This window comes from Phaenicophaeus curvirostris, chromosome Z (genome assembly GCF_032191515.1).
Source record: "Phaenicophaeus curvirostris isolate KB17595 chromosome Z, BPBGC_Pcur_1.0, whole genome shotgun sequence".
NCBI classification, from domain to species: domain Eukaryota; kingdom Metazoa; phylum Chordata; class Aves; order Cuculiformes; family Cuculidae; genus Phaenicophaeus; species Phaenicophaeus curvirostris.
This window is the reverse complement of record NC_091431.1, coordinates 24,938,849-24,962,142: the sequence shown is the minus strand read 5'-3', so window position 1 is coordinate 24,962,142 and position 23,294 is coordinate 24,938,849. Positions and strand designations below refer to the sequence as shown.

Genomic DNA, 23,294 nt, shown 5'->3' with positions numbered 1-23,294 from the left:
ATAATACATGGCTCCACATGAATTATGTTAGGAATGGGTTAAAGTAATAGATCTGTATTATTCCCAAGAGGCAATGTCAAAAAAGTAATTGCCCATATTTGTACCACTACATTATAGAGAGTGACAGTTTCATGTCTTCCTAATATTTAACTGAAAATCTATAAAATCCATTTCTCTTTGTTGCTGAGGAATTATTGTGGGATCAAAACCTAAATTCCAACTCTAGTCATGCTCAGACAAAACTCCCATTGAAATCAGTGGGAGTCTTGCCAGGGTGAGGATTAAAGACGGCACGATTTGCTCCATGCTATCAGAAATGCAAAAGCTATGGAATTAGGTTTTCATTACAGTGCTGTTGGGATATTAAAATTAGCAAGATTTTGGTCTTTCACCTTTCAGTCACATAGTTACATGGATTTGCAGAGGAGGGGTTGGATGTGAGGCAGACAAGCCAGCTTGCTCAAGACTGCTTAACATTAGGCTGAGAGCCAGCAAAAGTGAATCTCTCCTGCAGCATCTCCCTTCCCTCCTCCTCCTTAATAACCAACAAGAAGGAGGAAAGAAGCAAAGCAATCCTGGTTGCACAGCAAATACCACTAGTTGAAGGCACTACAGCACAGAATCATCACATAAACCCACTGAAGCCATCCACCATATCTGTGCAGTTCCACCACTGGGAGCATGCCTGGGCGCACGCCCCTTTGGGAGGATTTAAGCTGGGCTCTGTGCTACAGAAATAACACACCTCAGAAGAGGGAAGGCAGGAAGCAATCAACATGTTAACAGCTTCACTGGGCTTCTGCCAGGGGCAGCCAGACCATACAGGTAACTAGAGGAGCCTGCGATCCCTAGAGAGGTACCTGGCTCCACACCACTGCCTCAGGTCCTCAGATTTTGCTGGTTTCCCTCTACTTGGTTTTGTTGCCTTAGATGGATACAGAAACTCATCTATAAAAAGTACATAGTTCATCGACTAAGTTTTTGGGACGGTTTTGTTCTCCAGGACAGTTTCCAGAGGCATTAGAACCAGGTTCGTTGATATAGCAGCAACTTTTCTTCCCATATCAGCCAATTTCTCCATGTTTTCATGATGCAGTAGCAAAACCCAAGGAAAGAAGATATAACAACTTCAAACAGCTAGGTTATCTAACCAGCCTTCAAAATTAAGAAATAATTAAGTCCTGAGCTACTCATCTAATTACATTCTTATGAGAAACCAAGAATAATGTAAGACATAATTTTTAAAATGAAACTTAATTTTCAAAGGTATGATTACAACACATTTCTGATGTTTCTTGTCACTAGCAATGCCACCTGGCACTAATTTAATTTCAAATAGCAAAGTAATTATTGCAAAAACATTAACTAATATTCACACCCAGGAATATTTCTTATAATGCTTAATGAAAAAAACCCATATGTTTAAGGATGACCATCACTTGCAAAATAAATACCAACAAAATAATGATGATTCAAACACCAGCATAAAAACACTGGGGTCCTGAGCTAGCCCTGTTGAATCAACCACAGATGTGGATTCTAAAGCAAGTTTCAAAGTATGTATCATACATAAACTTATTCACTCCTAGTAGTAAAAAATGAGATTACTTTATTCACTCTGCTAGTAACACATGACTAGAACTGTAATATATAGCACTATTTTACACCTACATAATCTCCTAAAAGATAATTTTGTAGAAAGAATGAAACTACAGATAAGTACAGATCTTAAATGGAATCTGGCTATTATGGATTAAATGCTACAGAAGCCTTACAGTTTTGGAATTAAGATTGCATTGCTTCATTTTGCCAGCATTTCCTTTTTATGTTAAATGTCTGGCAAGACCCAAAATGTTTACTCCTATAAATGTTAACAGACAGTGATTTTCAAGCTCTAAAATTCACCATTCCCAAATAGTAGGGAGTAGTAGTACTTACGAATGGCAAATAAACTGGTCTCTCAGCCAATGTGAAATCATTAAAGGATCTGACTTATATATTCCTCAGTCTCTACTGTTTTGAGTTCCTCGTAATTTTGCATACCATACAGGTACATTCACCTCCAGACAGACTGATTGGTTAGCATTTTACAGCCGCATAGCATAAACATAAAGACAATGCAAGGACAGACATGGGAAAATCAGGCTGCACAAGCTGTGCACTTAGACTTGTGATGTGTAGGTAGCAATGACAAAATGTTTCGGAATGCTAAAGAAAGCAGTTACGCATTACTCAGGGACAATTTAATGTACTAAACAAACAGCCCTCCCTAGAATCCCACAGCAGATAAAATTACATGAGTAAGAGAAGGATGAGACTCCAGGCAAGACCACACATGTGTGCAAGATTTCTCCTGTCCATAACTGTGGTGATAACAAAAATCTCAGATTAATAAACACCCCTGATTTATTTTATAGAATACAGTGCTGTGCTCTATCTGGGGTCAGAGCCAAGGCTCTGGTGTAACCGGGCAAGCATCTGCACAGTTTCTTTGCATCCTGCAACATGCAGATGGAATTTCTTGTGAATGCTGCAAGTTAAAACTACATTTATATTCTGTATTGAATGAATAAATCTCACAGTAGCCTGATTTATGGCACTTAGCAAGACCTGGGAAAAAAAATCATAAGTTTATTATAATTTCTACCTCCCTCCTAGAGACAATCAAACCCTGTGTAATTAGACTGATGACAGGATAAATCAGTCTCTCTGCCATCAATCTTCTGCCTCTCTGATTCATGTGTCAAGGGTTGCCCTTTCCCAGCACAAGTATCGGTGCACTGGCAATCACTGATCAAAATGCTATCATGTGAGCAATCTACAAATCACAAGTGGTTACAGCCACTCTCATCACTTGCAAAGTTCAGACCAGAACTCAGCAGCAAATTCAGCAGCCCCACAGTCAGGAACAACTGCCCCTAGAGGCAATGCCATCACCTTCTAACTAGAGGTGATAACTTCACTTGGGTCCCAGGGTAGTCGAGCTCAACAGCACCAGCGTTATTCATACATTCGGATTCCAATGAAGTGTGAAATAGGAGTAGGGAATAGAAACTTGGCGGTCTCTTTAGAAAGGAAAAGCAGTTACGATAAATCTTTGCTGCCTTCTTGAAGAAGCACATGTCACTTCATGCTTTTTTTAACATGATGATGAAGAGTGATAAAGTGTGACTCTTAAACTGGAAAGAGGTTATACTCAGTACCAAGGGAAAACCACTGCTGACATACAGGAAAAGGTAACCTGTTACACCACATAGCAAATAGAAAGCTGGTCTCTGAGTGTTCTACCTCAAAAAACATATCTCAAATGTCACATGATTACTGGAAAAAATAAATGCTCAGACAATTCACAGTCAACTTACCTGATATTGATTCATAATCTCAGAAGCAAACAAATGCAGAGTTAATTATTTGGGTCATATTTACAAAAAAAAATCACATGTATTGAAAAATTACATAGCTAAGAAATCTGTAATAACAGAGTTACTGCTTGTGTGGCAGAACCCTTCACATGGCCCATCAGGCCCTGAGATATATATATATCACTGGGTTGACCGGTACCCAGAAGACACACTTTACCAAGATAGGCTGACAGCTGTATTACAATGCAGACATAGTACTTCAGACTGCCAAAAACTTACTTTTACCTTATAAAAGATAAAACTGAGAGAGAAATTAACTTCCTAGGTCTTTCATCTGATCACATAACATTAACAGAAAAATCAGTGAGCAGGGCTTACCATGAGGAAGCCAACACTGATATTCTTTCATACTTTTAACTTTTGTCCTTCACATTTAAGGCAACGTTCTTTAAGGTACTGTTCTGAATCTGAATGTAAATGAGAGTCTTATGCCTATGTTTTCTTCTACAAAGAACAGGTTTATCAAGACTTCACATTTTGTTCTAAAGCCAACAGTTAATCTGTACAAGTATATACAGCCTTTGGATTTTTCCTAAGATTCTTAAGACATTTAACAGAAGTGAACCAACTTCTTATGAACATTAACTAGGTACAAGTGCAATTGGAATTTCTGACATGGCTAGCTCTATTGATCTTCACTCTGGGACCATTTGAGGCAGGAAAGTCTAAGCTAATTTATAAGCTCTGACCTCAGCATCATGTTAGGTCTCATGAGGATGCATTACAATTGGTTAAATGGCATGTATCTTCAGAAAAAGAAAGGGAAATTCTGGTTTAGACAGCAAGGTCTACTCAGTTTGCTGGAGTAAAGACATTATAAGAACTTCGCATGGACTGAAAACAAACTGAAAGAATGTTACACAGCCCCCAGACAAAGGTTCATATAGAAACAGCTTTTTTCTTGGATCATGTTCCCATTCCTGAGGCATCATCGACTTCAGTGCTGCAGACACTGAAATCGAATTGAAAAGTGGTGAGTCGGATCCTATCCAGATCCAGATCGGTGTGAAACAAGGTGACTCAATGCCTCCCCTTTTATTTAACTTATCCATGGACCCCTTGCTGTGTAGACCGGAAGAGAAAGGGCACGGGTTCCAACACTGTTCAAGAAATATAACATCTTTAGCTTTTGCAGATGATCTGGTACTGCTAAGTGAATCATGGGAGGGAATGCAAGAAAATATTAAAATACTTCAGGCTTTTTGTTCTTTAACTGGTCTCAGGACGCTAAAAATCTTCCAAAAAAACCGTGGTGACTCCTCAGTGGGATCACAGTAGTCATCAAGTAACTGCACAACCAATTGCTCATCTGGCTGCTAAGGGTTTTACCACTTTCTGTTCTCTAACTTCTCATACCTAATACTAGCTATTAAAAGTTACTGAGAAAATATGATCTGTGGTGTCATTGATATGTGGTTCCCAACACACGCTTACATATTTTCCTTTTGCGTAACTGCTTTCTTGGGAAAGTGTCATGGCTAGAACAGCCAGTTGAATACTCTGCTTTTTCTGGATATATAAACAGCACAGCACTTCCATGTGGCAAGAGCAAATGCAGGAATGAAAGACACTGTCATGTTCACATTCTAAGTTATTTCAAGACAGTATGTGGGATTTTACTGATTACAGTTGAATGTATTAGGGAACTATATCTGAAGTACACTACAATGAAAAATGATAGCATCGTAAGAATGGTATAATGGGAACAAATTATGAATTTTGAAACTATAGTAGAAAAGCAAATTGCGTAAATAAAACAAACAAATCCTTTTTAAATTACTCTTTTCCAACTACAAGAGCAAGCTGTTCACCTTAAACGCAACTTGTGCATCAAACAAGAACTCTAATCTGAATTCATTTTCACCTCTTTCAAATGCACTTTTCTATTCTCTTTACCCACTTTTGTCTTTTATTACACACTATGAACTGCAGTTTTATGGTTTTGGAGTATTATTTTAGTTGAAACTCCACTCTCTGTTTATAGATTCTAATGACATGTGGCTCCTTTATTTTTAAATCTGCTCTGATGATGAAATTCCTAGAGCTCTAGAGAACAAGTCAGGAGCTAAACAAAACATTATCATTTAAATCTGAAGTATCTGTCACCATCAAAAAATTAACCAGAGAACACTTAGTTTAGAAACCTACATACTACATTTGCTTTCCACAGGTAAGACACATTGTTAAAAATGTCTTTCAATAGCATTATCTACATACATCAGAAACCATAATTTTGAGACTTTTTGCAACCATTCTCGTGAAACTGCAATATACGAAGATCTGCTTATTATGCACTCTGCATTTTTGCTTTAGAGTCTGATTATTAATGTAGAAAGAAACACCAATTGCTCAACCTGAAAGGTGGGGTTTAAATTAATTTTATTTTTAAATAGTAACAGAACTAAGCAATGAAATTAACTTCTTTTTTAGCATGTTAATGGAAAAATTAGAAAACACAATTTCTCAAGATAAAACTATTTAATACATGCTGTTTATTTTTTTTCCTCATATAATAGGATCAAATGAAGACTTTTCTTTTATAAGAATACTGCTAAGTTACAATACAGGTTCATTTAAAAATGAACACTTATTTGAAGTTTTTATACTGATTTGGAATATCCAGATCATTAAGACTCTGTTACTTCTTATCCTGAGCAGTGTAAGCGGCTGTTTTGCTTTTATTTAGCTTCATTTTTTCTTTGTTCTCCCTAGGTAATAACTGCTTGCTCTGCTGAGGCTGCAAACCCTATATTATCATACTATACCCTATAGTATTTCAATGGCAAGCTTGCTGCCAGTCAAAAAAATATCCAATACATCACATTTCAATATGTTCTACTTGGTAAAGCATTTTCATGAATCTAATATTTCATATTGTTTGAATACCTTCTTTAAAGTAATTGTATCTATCACCTTAACCAACTTCACAATTTACCTGTAACAAATCTTATTGAAAGCTTCTCTAAGAAAAAGAATAGACCTTTATATGGAGCCTGTTTCTTCTAGATATTGAGGACACATCAAAGTAGTTCCAAAAGCATATTTCTCATGGATGTTGATAAAAAAACATACATGCGATTCTACATGACATCACAATTATGCCAAGAGGTGAAAAATTTGAAATTCCCAAGATAGATTTGGCACAATGCTCAGATATATGCTGAGCTCCCATAAGAGAAAAACATGACCAAACATTTCAGAAGCAAGAAAATGAACATGTAACACAAGACCCATATCTGCTATTGCCCAAATATCAATCAAATTAATGGGAAAATATGACATGCCCTGGTAAAAAGCAAAAAAAGGGAAAAACTTGGCCTTAAGCTGTCACAACCATTTCAACATTCTTGTGACTCTGTTTCATTAGATGAATCCAGAAATCCAGATGTTCCAGGGCAACAAACAGAAGACCCAAAGCAAAATAAATCCTTCAAATCACAGCAATGATATGTCCTTAATATATTTTGGAAAATCAGCTCAGCTTACTTGAGCATTCCAACAACGAACTTTTTGTGCTTCAGGCTCTGAGTAGAGGAATCATGGCCTGATATCTAAAACTTGCTGTCTTACGTCCAACAGCCGAATATGTAGTCATCTGAAGACACACAGCTTCCCCCCTCCCCCCGCCAAGTAAGGTACAAGTTAAACATGCATACATTTAACATGCTAAACATGTTAAACATGCATATATTTAAATTAAATTCAACAGAAATAAAACTATTGCAAACAGGCTTTTGAGGTGGGGGGCGAGCAGTGCTGGAAGGAGACAACGACAGGCTGTTTTTTTAAATAGTGTAACCATTCAAGATGCTATAAAAATATAATTAAGGAATGAATCTCATTGTTTATCAGAAAATAAAAGTAACAATAACCACATTTATGCCAACAGATAACAGGGGACAAACTCCAAGACTCACATATTTTCCAATACAATGCACAATTACTAATGAAATACTAGATGTAATTAAATTAACAGAGAATGAAAGACACAGTGATTATGAATTATAAAACTTTATTGGCCAGTTAAAAGTAAGTTTGTCAAGTACATTTTTTATAAGTATAGATTGTCCAAATTGTTATGGTAGTACTTGGGAATAAAAACCATGATTGTCTATTATTTACAAGAAATATAAAACACTTTCAACATGAAGAATTAGAGGCAGGAGAGTGATAAAAGACTCACAGCTTGCTGATGGATTACAGCAAAGTATTTTTTATGATGTGATGTGATGTGATGTGATGTGATGGTAAGGTAGATTGCATTTTTGTGCTATAATTTAGAATATTACTTTTTTTTCAACATGTGAAAAATAGATTTTAGTTAAGAATGTTTCTATTCTACACTTTGACAGCAACAGAAGTACTCTCTTCCCATGTTAAAGTTGAACCTGAAATCTAAGAAAGACCAAGGAGCATAGGGTTCTGACTGGCCATGGAAGACATTTCACATGTATTTGCCAAAGACTCTGGAGTTAGGTTTATGCAGTGGCATGGCAGCCCAATTCTGCTTGCACATTAGTAAAGCCAGTAATATTAATAAAATCACTGGAGGGGGATAAAAAAATGAGGAAAATATCAGCATTTCTTTTTCTGTTCTGTGGACATGCCTGAGAAGTGAGCCTTACCCTGCTTTACATCAAGATAAAATCAAAGCCGTCACAAGAAGGCCATGACTTCACCCTCTATTTGCTTAAGTATCAGATAGTTCCCTGAAAGCCTAGATGGTTGTTCTTGTCATTCCAGCCAAAGAACAAAGTTACAGTGAAAATGTGTATGCAATGAGCTTCCTCCTATATTAAGACATAATCTGCTTAGTAACACTGCTGTGAGTTGCTGCCTCTAGGATCTCTGGGGAAACTGCTCTCCTCAAAACGAGAGCAGTTTGGCTCTACACTGCCTACAACTATGCTCCCGGACGGGACACGTGTGCTTATCCACCACACTCCTTGCAGCTGCAAAAACAATGCCAATTGTTGAATGATGTTATTAAAATGAGGAGTATATAGTATGTTCACATCAAAACAATACAATTTCTAATGTGGACTGTTTCGGTCTATCTTTTTTTAATGAAAACAATTTAATCAGTTAACCTTGAGATTTGATTGAAAGGAATTAACATCTACAAGTTTGATCATACAGTCTACATGCTTGTGAAACTAAGCTGCTATTTGTTTCCAATTAATGCATAATTTCCTATTTTCACGGCAGATTTAATTTGTACGTACAAAAGAAAAACAGAACAACTGGAAGCCAGCTTCAAAAGTTTTGGGATACACATTCCCATGAAAGTGGGACAATGAAATGGGCTGTGAAACATGTGAAATACACAGTAGCAGTGCTCTGTGTTCCCTATAACACTGTATTTATAGTTTTAAATACTTCCAACCACCCATGAACTCTTGTTGTGGAGATCTGACAACAAAATCTGGCACAATGTGGGCCTACACTAGAATCTGGAATACTTTACACCATCATATAATGCCAGCAAAGCCCCTCAAAAGGATATTCCAAGACCTTGCACATTGGTACTTCATGGAGAAGACAGTTTACCACAGGTCACGAAGGAAGATGTTGAGCTCTCTCAAGAACAAAAGAGAAGGAAAGACAGAATCTAAAGACTGAAAACTGGACAGAAGAGAAGCAGTCAGATAAAATGATGATGAAGAAGAAAATACTAAAAACCTTCAAGTAAGCTTCTGGGGTTTTTTTTGAAAGCTATCCACTAAAACCTTTCAAATTATTTCAGATGTTAAATACGCAACTGGAAAAAGAGGGCTGAATTAAAAAGATGCCAGAAAGGATGCATTTTTATCTGTTTGATAACAGCTTCCAACTTTGCAAATAATTTGCAAGCTTATAAGTACTTTAACAGCAAGCTGCAAACAAATTGCTCATCTTCATGCTGATGATTATGTCAACTTACTATGGAAGTCCAGGGGAGGGGACTGAGAAACTGGACCTTGGCATGAATGCTGTTGCCTAAAGAAGCGGTAGGAAGTGTACTGATGATTCCTACATGGCAAACTTCAATAAGCTTTTAAATCTTTGAAAAATTGGAGTTAGGGATTGGATGCACCCTGTGGAAGAAACAGATTTCTAGTGCTCCTGTCAGCTGTCAAAAAAGAAGAGAGATTCCTGCGAGAACTATTTGAAGCAGAATTGATTCCAACTGGCTGTCTACAGGTTTTCTTGGCACTGTCTGCTGCCCCTAAGGATCTTGCTCCCACTGAAATTAATGTTTTTCTTCACTGCTTCACAGGAGAGATCAAGCCGGTAAAGGCAGTGGAAAAGCCGGGGACTGGCTTGCACAGGTTAGGGTACTCAGAAACATACATATGGCTATGCAAACGTGTCACAGCAGCTTCCATCTGGCCCAGTGGCCAGCTCCCACGACTCCCATCAAAAAAAGACATTGTGCCCAAACACTCTTCCACAGGAACAGCTTTTGCAAAGGCCCCCACCTTGCATGGCATAGCAGGCAGCTGCAGCAAGCAGAACACAGACCCTGGGCTATTCCTGGGAACGATGTGGTCCTTTAAAAGATAGACCTGACCACTGGGTCAGACTTCCACAAATTCGACCCAAAGAAGTCTGTTTAACAGAGCAGATGATGTCTTGCCTCACACCAGAACACCCCTAGTAGTGCTTGCTCTCCAGTCCCCCAACTAAACTGTACATCAAACTGCTCAACAGCTTATCTCAGACCTTCTCTGAGTGTATGGAATATCAATTTAAACTAAATTCTAGTATAAATAAACTCCTTCTAGCAGAACATTAGAAATATGCTTTTATTTTAGTTTCACGTCTGGCACAGTGAAAAAAAAATAGCAACTCTGCCTTTAGATGTTTCATAGCCTTTTTTATTGCTCTGTGAAACAATCTAAAAGCTTTTTAATGTCAAATTCTGGATGTGCAGCAACTTCTACCATGTTAATGGTTCCTGCATGATTCCTATTTGTCTCACTTTATTTTAAGGAGGTCAAGAATTTGTAATTAACTGAGGCCTTTGTAAACCAACACCACTTCAGCAGATCAGAATCTCTACAGTTACAAGCAATGTCACTTACAATGAGGCTGAAAGACAGGAGCTAGTGGGTACTATAATTTCCACATTAAAAGCTTAGCTCCCTTAGCTTTAAGAGGCTCTGTCCACAAAGTGAAAAGAAACCATTTTAGGAACGTTTAGTCTTTTCCCATCAAGCATCAAACATCTGTGTTAGGGCATTATGAGTAACAAATCACATGCTGTAATCCATAAGGTTCTGTGAATATCTGCACCAAGTAATAATGCACTCAGTGACTAATATAAAAGATACGGTATAAAATGTGTAAGAAGGATATTCTACTATACATATATATATATATATATTTCACTGGTGCATAAATCAGTTGTGGTTTATTAAAGTTACCTCCATGAATACACAAAATCCAAAATACTGCGTCAGTACATGCTGATATATTTGAAGGTTAAACTTACTCCTACACCGTAAAGATGAACTGCAAAGTGCTACAAAATAAATTACAAAAAAATTATGCAAAATCCCCAATAACTGTGCACATTTACGCATATAAATATTATGAATCAGAAAGAACTACCTTTTAAAATTAAATATTTCAAAAATCAACTGCCAAATTCCAGCTCTGCAAGTTTACCTTTTTCCTGCCAAAAGAAAAGGGTTCAGATTCTCACTACATTCATTTGGCAATAAATTGTGTATACATAACTGAAATATGTTGACTTTGTCCCAGCAAAACTTAAAGACTGGAATCTGGTCTACTGGGTCAAGATCTGCTCATTTACATTTGATGTAACTCCACTGACTTCAATTCAAATATTACTGACCTAAATGATACTCCATTGGTTCAGAATCAGCTCAATGGCATCAGATGTTATTTTAACAGGAGGAGAAATCCACGGTAAGTAAGAAGGATGAGAATAAAATAATTAAAAGGAAATTCAAGGAGAATCAGCAAGCAGAAGAGAAAATCTAAAGTAAGACCATGTCCACATAGACTTAGAGAGGAAAAAAGGCAGACATTCCTAATGTTGTTTCTGAGAAGCAGCAGAACACTTGTTGACATCTAACTTCAAACAGGAACTACAGTGGATGTCCTTATATGCTGCCATTTCTCCCAATTTCTCCCTACAGCATGTGAAGGGTGACAAAGACACCACAATTCCTAGGTCATCAGTGGACTTCCAGCTCTTCCCATGTTTTAGTCCTAGGAGAATACATCTTTGGGATTGATTCTGAAGAAGTGAAGAAAGCACTTTAGCAACTGCAACTCCCTTTCCCAGCAGAAAAAGAAAGGAAATATCTCACTACACAGGCCTAGAAGAATGCAAAACCAGACACACTTCATGACTAACAGGGTATTTCCTAAACTTGAGCACAGCAGGAATAAAAATCTCTGGATGAGAGAGGATGAAAAGAATACAAGAGGAAAATCAAAGGATTAAGAGTCCTAAGCGGCTAAAAGCAAACAAGTATACAGAGATAGACAAGAGTCAAGACAGTATTGTAGAAAGAGAGGGGTGGTGTATGCTGTAAAAGACCACAGCAAAATAAAAAATAATAGTGTTTTTATGGAAGAGTGAAAATGACTGAAATTAAAAAACAGAAACAACAAAAAGCAAACACAGGGAGACTAAACGATACCATCTCTTTGTATTTACTAAATTTTATTTTAATGAATTAAAATGAACTTTATCTCAGAAATATAATCAAAATGCACAGAAATGTAGGCATTTATCTCAGTCTTCTGCTGCTAGTCCTTGAAATTAACTCTTGGTTAAAAACCAGAAACTTCATCTTTCCTACAACTCCCTAAACTGAAAAGATCAAATTAATAAACTCAGGATTTGATAGGTAAATAGCATGAAAATTAATGTCTAGTACTACATTTAAATGCAGTCCTTGCTCTTGCAAAATGCTTCTGCCTTTGCTTAGCTTTACTTGTTATAGTAAGCTCTTCTCAGGAGAAAGTAGGCTCTCCTCTGAAGCATACTGAAGCATACCCTGAAGTATACTTCACAGTTAAATATGAACAGTTTAATAGGCCTGTAAGTATACAGTCTGAAGGATCAACCATATAGTGCTTTTATTCTTGGCTCAGAATCAGCCTTCCAGCCTACTAAAGATCTGTACACTTACCCAAACGTATGGACTAAATTGAATAAGCACAACCTAACTGAATGTGTAAGTGATGGCACTAGTTCAATATCCAAATGCTGTAATGAACAGTATTGCCACCTTCCTATATACAGCTCATGCTCTCCCCACCTTCCTGGTAAAGTCAGTGGAGCCACACAGATAAATAAGATTTGCAAGGAAAGCTCTGAAATTTACTGCATTAGGACTTAAGGCCAAATCTTGAAAATATACAAGAATTTAACTTTAAGGATGTGAGCATTCCCACTGAAATCAATAAATTTACACACACACTCAAACATCCGTGGAAGTTTTGCAGAGCTACTAAATGAAAGCAACTTTGCAGTTCACCTTTGATAAATATTATTTATAAAAACAACATCTTTCCAGTTAAATTCAAACAGATAAAAATTGATAGAGGAAACAATATAACATGATTTCATCTCAATATCATTTTGGAAGATGCAGTGAGAACAAGGCAATAGGAAAAACTGTGATAGCTTATTTCTGGACTTTCTTTATATCTTTAATAGCTGCCTCAGAGCTTGGCTTTGCCTCGCTTCTGCAAAAACAGCTACTCATTTGAATGTACTTCTACAGTTTTCCAAACACAACCAATATCTAAAAGAGAAATCCAAGGGAGGTGGCACTTCACTGGGCAAAAACACTGTCCACTCCCTAGTGTGCAGCATACAGCTTCCACAAGCTCAATATCCCCTTTCTCATCTTTTCCTTATTTCATTTACCCATCCAGTGGGATCTTATGAAATAAAACAAAACCTAAAAGAAACAAAATAAAATATGAGAAATCATGCTTTAAAAAAAAAGTCAAAGAAAAATTAATACAAAAGTCCAAACAAATGAATACTTAACAAACATATAAACATGAAATGCATTTAAAGCATACAGAAAATGTTAAATAAAAGCTGTATATGAATTTACAAAAATTACACATTAGCTTTATCTTATGGGCAATGATTTTATTAGTTAATTAAAAACATATAAGGCTTATTACTCATTTGTATTCAACGTATCAAAATAATTCATATTGAGCTGTAATGCAATAAATCTAGAACACTACGAGCAGGGATTGTACTACGCAACAGTCAGCAAAACCTCAGTCAGGTATAGTGACTTGCACAAAGGCCTGTGGTGAACAAGCCTGGGTGCACAATCAAGTTCTCGGTCTGGTCTGGTCTGGTCTGGTCTGATCTGGTCTGGTCTGGTCCGTCAACCAGACTCCTCTGTAACCTTTGCTTCACACTTTAGCTCTGCACACACCATCCTTTCTGCCTGCTCCAAACAGGCTCTTGCCCTTAAGGTCATTAAATGACTTCATAATGGCAGAAAAAAAATGGAGCTGAGGGAAATACTAGTTAATTATCCTAAAAAAATAAATATCAACAAGAACTTAAAAATCAGCAACTACCTATAATGGCACATTGAAGCACAAGTAAAAACCCTGTCTTATGTTCAGTTCTGAGGAGGAGAAACCCTATCCTGCAAAACGTTACCTGACTGTCTACGGCTAAGGACTTCAAAGGCAACTATGTTTGGCCCTGTTCAAAATCCAACTATCTGACTCTGTAGCATAAATACTTCCTAGAACAGCATTGTCTTACCCAGTCTGTTGTTATCTGATGCAGCTGAGTTATTATGTACATCATTGTTGACAGTCACCATTACTTGTTCTAATAACAGTTGAAAAAAAAGAACATGTGAGAGTTGTACGATAATCTTGCAAATGTAAATTTCATCAGTAGTTTTTTGGGGTGTTGGTTTGATTTTTGGGGGCGGGGAGGTTGGAGGTGGGGGAGGTCAGGGGGAGGAACCTTACTCTAGAAAGTTCTTAGCGTTTATAAAGACTGAAAGCTTATCTATATTCCACAGCCCTTAAACAGCAATTTAGAGCCAAATCTTTATTTGATTTAAACGAAGGGGATTCATGCTATCAGTTTCAAGAGAAGTTGAATTTGACTGCTAGTGATTAAGTAACAATTAATTTACTTGCATTTTCTTGCTTGTTCTAACCTTGAGGCACTCAAGTATTTCTACCCAGAAAGTAGGTGATGGCACATTCAGAAGCTGAATATGCAAGCTTTGAGCCACCACAGATTTCCAAAAGGGTATGGAAAAATTCCTTTTCTCTGGAACAATTGATAAGGTTTAGTGCAAGACATCAAGAAAAAACAAAGGGACCTGGCTAATTCACAGACAAGAACTTAGTATCAGCTGATGTGAACATAAATTCAGGACAGCTAGTCTTCTGCACACGGACTGTTTTACCTAGGCAGGAAGGCTCTAGGCTAAACTAACCCTGAGAAGAATAATTTCTTACAGACATTTCCACATGTAGTGACAAGTATCTTAAGAACTTTTAAGGAACACTACATTATTTTTGGAATCTGTGCTCTTACTGAAGCTTACATCATTCGGATCCTTGCTACTTCTACTGCCTCATCTCACATACACAAAATATCTTAAAATGAATTAATATCGTTTTGTCATACCATGAAATTCTTAATGAGAGGATTCAAAACCAAAATCCTGTCACTGAAAATTCAGTTCATTGTGCAGTGTATTAACATCACAGCCCATTAACATGCACAGCTACAAAACATATAGACCCTTGTGACTATATATGCATGTTGCAAACTCCGTCTAACAGAGCTGGAGGAAGACTGAGGATCCATTTCTGCATATGGTACAAAAGTGACAGATTCTTCCAAGACTTTCTGCAGGGGAGTGAAACTAGATTATCTTCAAGATCCCTTGTAAGCCAAGCCATTCTATGACTTTTATTGAGTCACTGTAGTTAATCATTATCTCCTAATTAATTTTCTGAAGGATGTTTGGAAGTTATAGGTTAGATGGAAACAAAGAAGTATCATCATGGTTTTGGTAGTCTAAAGTTCAAAGCTACTGTATGGTTGCTATGTTCCCTTCTAATTTCCTAGGTCATTATTCTGTGGAATGCTCTTCTCTTAAATTTGTGAGATTGCATATGTCTTGGACACTAAGTCAAAGGACAGATATACGTATTTACATAAAAACATGCATCTACACCACACCTTTAACACCAAGGCAAATAACTGCAAGTGAGAGCCTTCTGAACTTTCAGTTTGCTCCTAAAATCATCTGCTGAAACTGTAGTGTTTCACAATGCTGTGTTTAAAGTTACCTCTGAATTCTCATTTGTGAAGTTGCTAACTGATGAAGTACTATTAAGTGTACAGTACTATGCAATACAAAGGTAGATAACAGATCTGCTTATATTCTTAGTTGCATCTGGAAGTATATTAGTAACTCCAGTAGTCAACAGTGATGCCTAAAACAAGTAGCATAGAAGAAGACTTGGACTTAGGACCTGAGCAGCCTACAAAAGTCAAGAAGTGCAGAAGAACAGAGTCCTGCAAGTCCTATGGGAGGCGCAAGAATTGATCATAATATGTAAGTTTTTAAAGGAAGACTAAATAGTTATTACAAGGGAATAAAAAAAAAAAGAAGAAAGAAAGAAAGAAAAGAAAAAGCTAAACAAAAGAGTCTATTTGCTTTATTCACTGAAACATGGCAAACAACCAGGTAAAGCATGTAGAACAGAAAAGGACACAGAAACACAGAACAACTGTGCGGGAGCAGAAGGAGGGATCAGAGGGATGGTAAGGCAGGACACAGGTAAAACAACAATAAAGGACTGAAATATAAAGGCACATAAACTGAAAAGAAGTGCTCTAAATAACAGTTCAGGGGAAAAGCCCATTAAGTAGCAGGCTATCTGGACTTAAATTTGTACACTAGCCCTCTGACTACTTGGAGCAACTGAGCTAAGAGGGGCAAAATATCATGGGCAGTGGGTATTTAGAAGATCATTTCTCTTTTCCTAACCGTGAGACTCTCACCTGGCTTCTCAGAGTTCAAAAGGAGTAAGCTCAGCAGGTTAAGTCAAAGCCTGATTGTGGCTTCAGCTGCTTCCAGGGCACTGGATTCTGAGTTTAATATTAGTTTTAAAAGAACATTGCTGTTATATAAGCTGCCACTCAGACTTGCAGAGGAAAGTACAAGAATAAAAATAAAAAACTCAAAATAAAAGCGGAAGAGAGAAAAAAAGCTATCCATCTTCCCTGTACAAGGGAAGACGGAACTTCATTCATCCTTTAAAGGAACATTTTGTGTCTCTCTCTCAGATGCAAATGTGTCCAAGACAATAAAGAAAATAATAAGTAGTTCAAAATTTAACCTGATGATACTTAATTTCCAACATCAGCTCTTCATTCAGAGTTTTGAAGTGAGGACCGTGTTATCATTAGTCTCAAAACAAACATTACAAAGATTTTGCAATACATTACTTTGGGCACATCAAATTAAGGTCTAACAGTTCTCCACCAAACAGAATGTGCTACAGAAAGTGTAGTTTGAATTATTATAATTAATATGGATCCAGATGAGCTCTTCAAAAAGGAAATCCTAGCAGCTCAGGAGAAAGCCATCCCCATGCTCCGGAAAAAAAGCTGGCAGGGGAGAAAACCAGCTTGGTTGAACAGACAGATCTTGAGTGATATCAAGAAGAAGAGAAATGTTTATGGGCTCTGGAAGAGGGGACAGGCCTCTTGGGTGGACTACAGGAGGGAAGTGAGATTGTGTAAAGAAAAAATCAGAAGGGCTAAGGCTCAACTAGAAATCAGATTGGCAAAGTCTGTGAAAGATAAAAAATCCTTCTGTAAATATACAAATAATCAAAGGAGGACTAGGGAGACCATACAGTCCCTATTGGACGCAGAAGGAACAACAGTGACAGGGGATGAGGAAAAGGCTGAGGTGCTTAATGCCTTCTTTGCCTCAGTCTTTAATTGTAAAGAAAGTTGTTCCATCTGTGTACAAACCCAGGAGCTAGAGGAGCAAAATGAGGCTCCCATGATCCAAGAGGAGGTGGTCAGAGCCTTGCTAGCCCGACTAGACACCCACAAGTCTATAGGGCCAGATGGGATTCATCCAAGGGTATTGAAGGAGCTGGCAGATGTGCTGGCCAAACCCCTTTCCATCATCTTCCAGGAGTCCTGGAAGACTGGAGAAGTTCCACTGGACTGGAGGCTGGCTGATGTTGTGCCCATCTACAAGAAGGGTCGCAGGGAGGATCCAGGGAACTATAGGCCTGTCAGTCTGACCTCAGTGCCAGGGAAAGTCATGGAGCAGGTGATCTTGAGTGCTATCATGAAGCACACGCAGGAGAACCGGGTGATCAGGCCCAGTCAACACGGGTTCACAAAAGGCAGGTCTTGCCAAACTAACTTGACCACCTTCTATGACAAAGTGACTCGGCTGCTGGATGAGGGAAAGGCTGTGGATGTATCTTCCTGGACTTCAGTAAAGCCTTTGACACAGTTTCTCACATCATTCTGCTTCGGAAACTGTCAGCCTCTGGCCTGGACAGGCGCACACTCTCCTGGGTGGAAAACTGGTTGAATGGCTGGGCCCAGAGAGTGGTGGGAAATGGTGTGAAATCCAGCTGGAGGCTAGTGACCAGTGGGGTTCCCCAGGGCTCAGTGCTGGGTCCAGCCCTCTTCAATGTCTTTATCAATGACCTGGATGAAGGTATTGAGGGCACCCTTAGCAAGTTTGCAGACAACACTATGCTGGGTGGAAGTGTTGATCTGCTGGAGGGTAGGGAGGCTCTGCAAAGGGTTCTGAACAGGCTGGACTGCTGGGCTGAGTCCAACGGCATGAGGTTTAAGAAGGCCAAATGCCGGGTCCTGCACTTGGGGCACAACAACCCTGTGCAGAGCTACAGACTAGGAGAAGTCTGTCTAGAAAGCTGCCTGGAGGAGAGGGACCTGGGGGTGTTGGTTGACAGCCGATTGAACATGGACCAGCAGTGTGCCCAGGTGGCCAAGAAGGCCAATGGCATCTTGGCTTGGATCAGAAACTGCGTGACCAGCAGGTCCAGGGAGGTTATTCTCCCTCTGTACTCGGCACTGGTGAGACTGCTCCTCAAATACTGTGTTCAGTTCTGGGCCCCTCACCACAAGAAGGATGTTGAGGCTCTGGAGCAAGTCCAGAGAAGAGCAACAAAGCTGGTGAGGGGGCTGGAGAACAGGTATTACGAGGAGCGGCTGAGAGAGCTGGGGTTGTTTAGCCTGGAGAAGAGGAGGCTGAGGGGAGACCTCATTGCTCTCTACAACTACCTGAAAGGAGGTTGTAGAGAGGAGGGTGATGGCCTCTTCTCCCAAGTGACAGGGGACAGGACAAGAGGGAATGGTCTCAAGCTCCAGCCGGGGAGATTTAGGCTGGACATTAGGAAAAAATTCTTCACAGAAAGGGTCATTGGGCACTGGAACAGGCTGCCCAAGGAGGTGGTTGATTCACCTTCCCTGGAGGTGTTTAAGGCACGGGTGGACAAGGTGCTGAGGGGCATGGTTTAGTGTTTGATAGGAATGGTTGGATTCGATGATCCAATGGGTCTTTTCCAACCTGGTTATTCTATGATTCTATGATTCTAACAGTGGGGATTATTTTTAATCCTACATCTGGCTTTCTGGAAGTACCATAGTTGACTATCTGATTAGCTTTGCAGGTCTGTATGGCAGATACTGGATGATCCATAAATTCCTCAGATTTTATTATTCTCACTGGGAGCTGGACAAAATGCCTTTAAGACCATTTGGTTTTAGATTTTCTATTCATTAGAGAAGACAGCATAAAAATTAAAACATAATAGCACAAAGACCCTATTGAAAGAATAGCCTTGTATAAAGATGATCCTTTTTATATGCAAAGAAGGCATTTTTTCCCTCCTTTAAACAGCACACAACACAAAACTGAGTAGTTAATGGCATCACATCTAATGCATTACCATGTTTGGGAACATCACTGTTATGGGGATAGTCACACGTCCGTGGGATCGATTTTACCTGTCCCAAACAGTCTTGATGACACCACTTCTCACTGGCTGTGTTCCCTACAAGCCTTCAACTAAGTCATTCAGAAAGGAATTGTTACGATGTGGTCGCCTTCTGAAAGTTTTTCACAAAGCAAGATGAAAAATTTTAGTTGTATGGATCGTTTTTCACTCCAGCAGGACTTGAAATACTATATTTCAATAACCTGCACCTAAATTGGAGGTCTGCAGGCAAATTTTACTGGTCATTACAAACTTGACCTAAAGTCTGCCAGAGGAATTGAAAGTTTTCTGTCATAATGACTTAACTCAGTTTATAACTAAGTTTCATATACTCACATCCCACTCTCCAAATATGTCTCTACATATAAGTTGCATAAATTTGGCAATCTTGTATGTAAACCCAAGCATTCAAGGAAAAGAATAAGGAGAGAAGTGCTGAGCAACTGAAACTTTCAATAATGTGAAGTTTGATTACACTCTCTCCACCACGTACACATGGTTAAGCTAAGCAGAATGTTACCTCTGGCCTTGAACCAGAGTATTTTGATACAAAAATCAATTTACATTTTTACTTTTTCCAGCTTGCAGGAAATGGAGCCTAACACAACATGTATCTCTTTTTTTTTTCAAATGAAGTGTAATTTATATGGAGAAAGCTCAAATTGCTAAGTGCAAGCGAGTAAAGCAAAGAGAAAATGTAGTTGCATTACCTAAAAAGGTATTCTTATCAAATTTGTCAATTTCTGATTTCAAGTTGAAAATTAAGTAAAACAATTCATTCCTTGTTTTATTTTCTTCTTGAACCTGAGCCACTGCTTCAAAGAGCAGTAGTGGCTAATGATGTAGCAAAATGAGGACAAAATGTCGCCTCATTTTTACTCGAAAGTAAAGAGAGGCTAGTGAACAGGTTTCCAGAGAACGCCTATTGTATAAAGAATAATGTCTTGCATCATTAAAACAATGCCTACTTAGCAGCAGCAGATAAAGTAGTCTGAAGAAATCCATACTTTTTCTTAGGATTTTGCACTTTTTGCAGGCACTAGGTTCAACACTGCCTTGTATTTCAGAGCACAGCAACATGAACATTTAATACAACTTTTTCTTTTATTTCTAAACATCGTTTTTACCTTAGGAGGCACTGAAACTATTTTTTATTCATGTCATTAAGAGCTATAATGACATATGTAAATACTGCTTTATTTACTTAAAGATAAAAGAATGGATAGAAGACAAATAAATTACAAACAAAGACCTAAAGCCACACAGATTTGGACACATTCTTGACTTACTAGAGACCAGGGATTCCTAGAAAATTCTGGATCTGAATTTCACATTCCATCCCATGATGTTGTACAATAAGATAAAAAGTCTTAACCCTCTTATGCTTACAACAACAGGAAGACAGTACACAGTACAGCATCATATGAATCTCAGGACTATTTATAGTAAGACAAAACTTGGATGTTTTGCTCTCCTCTACAATTCTCCAAAATGCTGCAGTATCTTAGGATTTCTTTTCCACTATCACTAGATTTTGCACTAATGTTTAAATTTATGTTCCATACCTAAGTACACAAGCAGCATTCAATCTGCTTAATGGTTTGTTTAATTGACCTACAAGTTCATAAAATTACAAAGGGGTCAAATAGAATTATATGTACTTAAGTACAGAGCCCTCTAAAGCTGTTCTCAATGTGAAGTGAGTTAGAACCAACAGTTTTACTGACCTGTCTACTCAGAATTTTAACACGCCAAAAATATTCTGGGCTAACAGTCCTCTACATCACTAACTTGGATCATCTACTATCTTAATCTGGTTTTCCTTAATCTGATTTGGAGTTTTTATTTTATTTCCCAGTATAATACTTTGGAAGATGTGCCCAGGCAGTGAAAAATGAAACATTTGTGCTCAGCACTCCTAAAGACAAATTACACTGTCTTTCTCAAGGACAGTCATTACACTTCCCTCTTCCAGCACAATATCCAGCAGACGTTTCCTTTTCCAGTGCTGCCGTGGCTGCTGTATAGTTGTTTTGCTTGCTATTGATCAGGAAGTGTCACGGACATTAAAAGCTGAAGCTCAAAGCATCAGTTCTCAGAGCTGGTCCGTGCATGTATTTTGCACAGCTTCCAATTTGGGGACAGGTTAAAGTCAAAAAGAGAGATTGTGAACGTGCAACTTCTTAGATTTATAAAGAGAACTCTGCTGTAACAGCAGGTCCCCACAGAACCAAAGAAAATGCACATTAATAGAAATCCATTGCAATTGCTACCTGCATACACATTTTAAAACATAGAGGTCTGCAGGTTATTTCACACTTTCTTTGCATGCAACACCGTATGCCTGAGAGATCAATCAATATATTAAGGAACACTTTCTTAGAGCTTTCTACAAGTACATAAAAAGTCAAAACTGTTAAGAAAAAAAGGCTGGCTACCCTATGACATCCCTAACATTCGTGTTTAATACGCTCATGGATATGCATATAAAATACAGAAATGCTGCTACACAGATACATTCTTGGTAAGTGTCAGTTTACACCCACAAGAAAGAATATCGGAACACATGAAGGACACAACCTAATTATGTCTTACTGAAGCCAACACTACCAGTACGTTAGTTTGCATAATTCCAAGGATCCACATCTCCACATTTTCAACATATGGCCTTCTGACAAGAATTGGCAAGTTGGTTTTTATATATTAATTAAGGAAATAATGTTGCTCATTCCAGTACAGAAAGAGCTACGGAACTATATCATACATATTCATTAATAATGGGATTATTTTGCTTACAGTTGCCTTACAACAATATTAACTCCTTTGATCACTACAGGCCTCAGATTTATTATGAGCAATTTTCCAGCTTCTTTTTTATGACATTTTACCTTAAGTCTCTTAAGTCTGAATACAAGACAAGATCCATATAGTAACCATTGAGCACCTCTAGTGTAACAATCCTTTTTTTTACTTTTATTTCATTGATCTGAACTGTCTTCCTTTACCATCACAACTATTAAAGCATTTCCATGTGGCAATTAATGACCTTCCTTAATAAAATCAATCTGTGCATGGCCTGTAATCAGATAAAGGACTGACAGAAAAAGAATTAAGACCAAAAATGTCAGCTAGCCCAGTTACTGCTTCACTCCATGAACGCTACTATATCATTTCTGTGCATCTTTTCTTTCTCCATCTGGTGCAGACTTTAAGTTCTCTGGGCCAGAGATCATTCCTCCAGTTTGATACAATCTTAGCTCAACTACTTCACCCCACAAATTATCTCCTGAGAGCAAAATTAAGACACAAGTCCCACGGAGCAGGGGGGAACCAAGATACTCCAAAAGCCCTGCTAGTTATTTCTTGCTACAAATCCTGATGTCACAGCACACAGGAGAGACAGTCTTAACAGCTGCCTTACACCGAACCTTATCTACATCTGTCCTCCTCCACACCAACACGTGGGCTTTGTGGGAAGAGAAGGATGAGGCATGGAATATTTCTATATGAAATTCATGGTATGGATTTATGCTCCTGAAAAGCCATCTCAAAGTCTGGTATACATTTTGTAGGCAGTTTGAAACATACATTCAGGCTCTGCACCTCTTCTGCTCCAGGAACTTTTTCTTTCTCCCCAGATACTGAAGTAAGTTGCAATCACACTAAAGACAGCGCTTGGCTGTGAATGTCCTTGTGATTCCTCCCAAACACAGAAGATGGAGAGTATTGTTAAGGAAAAATACTGCACAACACAGTACTAAAAGAAGCAGTTTGAGTCTTCCTAATCACAGCTACTTAGACCCAAAGGTGAAACAATGGGCACTT

The 23,294-nt window shown here is 38.2% G+C and overlaps 1 protein-coding gene across 9 annotated transcripts in view; it reads right to left on the bottom strand.

Annotated features, from left to right (window-relative positions):
* NTRK2 (neurotrophic receptor tyrosine kinase 2) overlaps positions 1-23,294 on the bottom strand; it is a 215,489-nt gene that overhangs the window by 109,262 nt on the left and 82,933 nt on the right. For 3 of the 9 annotated variants that reach the window (XM_069880276.1, XM_069880277.1, XM_069880280.1), the window contains 2 exons: positions 14,197-14,265; positions 7,418-13,354 (listed from right to left, as the gene is read on the bottom strand). The exons of 4 other annotated variants lie outside the window; for them this stretch is intronic. In XM_069880276.1, the coding sequence (XP_069736377.1) occupies positions 13,317-13,354; positions 14,197-14,265 (107 nt within the window). In that variant the 3' untranslated portion in view covers positions 7,418-13,316. Of the gene's footprint in view, positions 1-7,417; positions 13,355-14,196; positions 14,266-23,116; positions 23,170-23,294 lie in introns of those variants that run through there. 2 more of the 9 variants (XM_069880278.1, XM_069880279.1) reach the window with 1 other exon arrangement.